A 2005-nucleotide genomic window follows, 5' to 3' on the forward strand; every position below is an offset into this window, starting at 1 on the left:
AGTTTCAAATAAGTTGCGGGCGTGGTTAGTGTTAGAACATGTTGGTTGTGCCAGTTTTAAATACGATGTGGGCGTGGCTACATTAATAACACCTGTTGGCGTGAAGTGATCTAATTGCAGTTTTCGATTTGATGAACGGGCTTTGAGAGATAAACCATATATGGGTTTTTCCATTGCAATGTGTATTTCTTCTTTAGAAACTTGTAATTGAATCCATAACAAATGCAAAAAACAAGTTGGTCGTTTACACAGGTATTTATTTCGTTGTGTTTATATAAAATCATACAGTATAATACTTATTTTAAGAGGTCAAACAATAATATGTGCACATTAAATATAAATGTACAATTAAGAAATATTTGGTCGAAATAATTAAAAGATACACATTAGAAATTGAAGCATACACCATTCAAAGCATGTTTAGAAAGTGTGTTACATAACATTTTGCGTTCTTTTTTAAAAAATCAGCATTGATTTTCACACTTCTATTGTGTATATGGTCCCAAGTTTTGAACGGTGACGTTGCCGGATCTGGCATTCAGGCCGTTGTAAACGCCGTTCGCATGGTAGCGATAGGTTTTTCCATTTTTCAATTTAAGCTCCATCTCGGCCTCGTACTCTGTGTCAATGTCGTCTGCGTACATCGTTGCATCCCCGAGAATTTTCGTATGCGGTGGGCATACCAGCGGCCACTTCCAGGACTTCGTTTCCGTATGGGATGTTGAAACTGAGTGTGTGGCCGATGACGACACGGTCCAGCTGAAACCATCCGTTGTTGAAGCAACTGCCGGTATTCCGGCGGTCACCTCTACGCTAATGGTCATAGAAAGGGTCGCGGTCATGCTCCATTCTCTCTTTATTGTCACGCTCCTTGACCCACTCAGCTCGAAAGTCTGCTCACGATCTGTGCCGTTGCTAAACACCTGGTGGGCCACCGTTGTCGGCGTACTTGCAACAATCTCCATATCCAACTTAGGATATTTCACGTTCATCAAAGTCGCTCGAGAAATTGGTTGAAGCATTGCAAACCCCAATCGGTCAACAGCATCGCCTGCTCCTCCAAATATTCCACAGCAGATACCGGAACCCACGTCTGGCCAATAACGACCGTCTTCCGTTAGATTGCGAGAAAATATTCCCCAGGATCGTTGTTTGTCAGTCTCTATCCAAATCGCACCCAGTCGCCGACGCGATAACACCGATGAGTACGGTCCACTGGCTTGGACATTTAGCTTCGTTATCAGTTCCCCGGCTCGGAAAGTGAATTCACCGGGCGTTCCCCCGCGCTTGCCAACTAATTTGCTGCTGCCGTCACTCATCCAAACCTCAACGCCCGAAATAAGCCAATCATCTTTCCAAGCTTTTATTTTTGTCAATACAGCTCCTTTGTCTAATTTAACAAAGTCAAACTGAGCACCACCTTCACCGCCGGAAGCATTGTTGTCCGTAAAATAATCTTTACTAATAGTGCTGTCTGGAAAAACAAACGGCATCCTTGCTGTCTGGGAGATCAACGGGCAATGAGGAAAAGGCAATGTAATGAGATGTCATCTCATTTAAGTAATGTTGCTGGCAAGTAGTCGAACATGCAAACGGAAAAGATAAGTTCAATTGCTAAGTATTCTGTTAAGGATATAGATTAAAAGGATATCAATGGAGTGACAATAGTATACTGTTAAAGCTATCATTAAGCTAAAGGCGTCCGATGTATAAAGAAGCATTTGTTGTTTTTTTCCGTTGGCCACAATGATAAATGTTGATGACCAAATATAATTTTGGTATCATTTGAAGAGTTTTGCTTGGTAATTACTATATATATATATAAGTATTGCTGTTTATCTTTAGTTTATAATGTCACGTAAATGCGGACACAAAATAACACATTTTGGCAATATTTGAAGGCAAGAAAACATTTAAACTGTCTTACTCTACTTATAAAACCCTTTCAAATGATGTCACAATAATATGAAGTATCCAGACACACACAACACATACTACTTGTACC

General features: G+C 40.6%; 1 protein-coding gene across 1 annotated transcript; it reads right to left on the minus strand.

The window, feature by feature from the left end:
* Window positions 1-485: 485 nt before the first annotated feature.
* Window positions 486-1493, minus strand: LOC128210555 (aerolysin-like protein). The gene has a single exon (XM_052914904.1). It carries the CDS (start codon window positions 1491-1493, stop codon window positions 486-488), a length of 1008 nt encoding a protein of 335 aa, XP_052770864.1.
* Window positions 1494-2005: the final 512 nt, after the last annotated feature.

Source organism: Mya arenaria, chromosome 12, assembly GCF_026914265.1.
Source record: "Mya arenaria isolate MELC-2E11 chromosome 12, ASM2691426v1".
Lineage (NCBI taxonomy): Eukaryota > Metazoa > Mollusca > Bivalvia > Myida > Myidae > Mya > Mya arenaria.

What these genes read in the sequence shown, in the direction of transcription:
- LOC128210555 (XM_052914904.1), bottom strand. Translation starts at nt 1,493, where the DNA reads ATGCCGTTTGTTTTTCCAGACAGCACTATTAGTAAAGATTATTTTACG.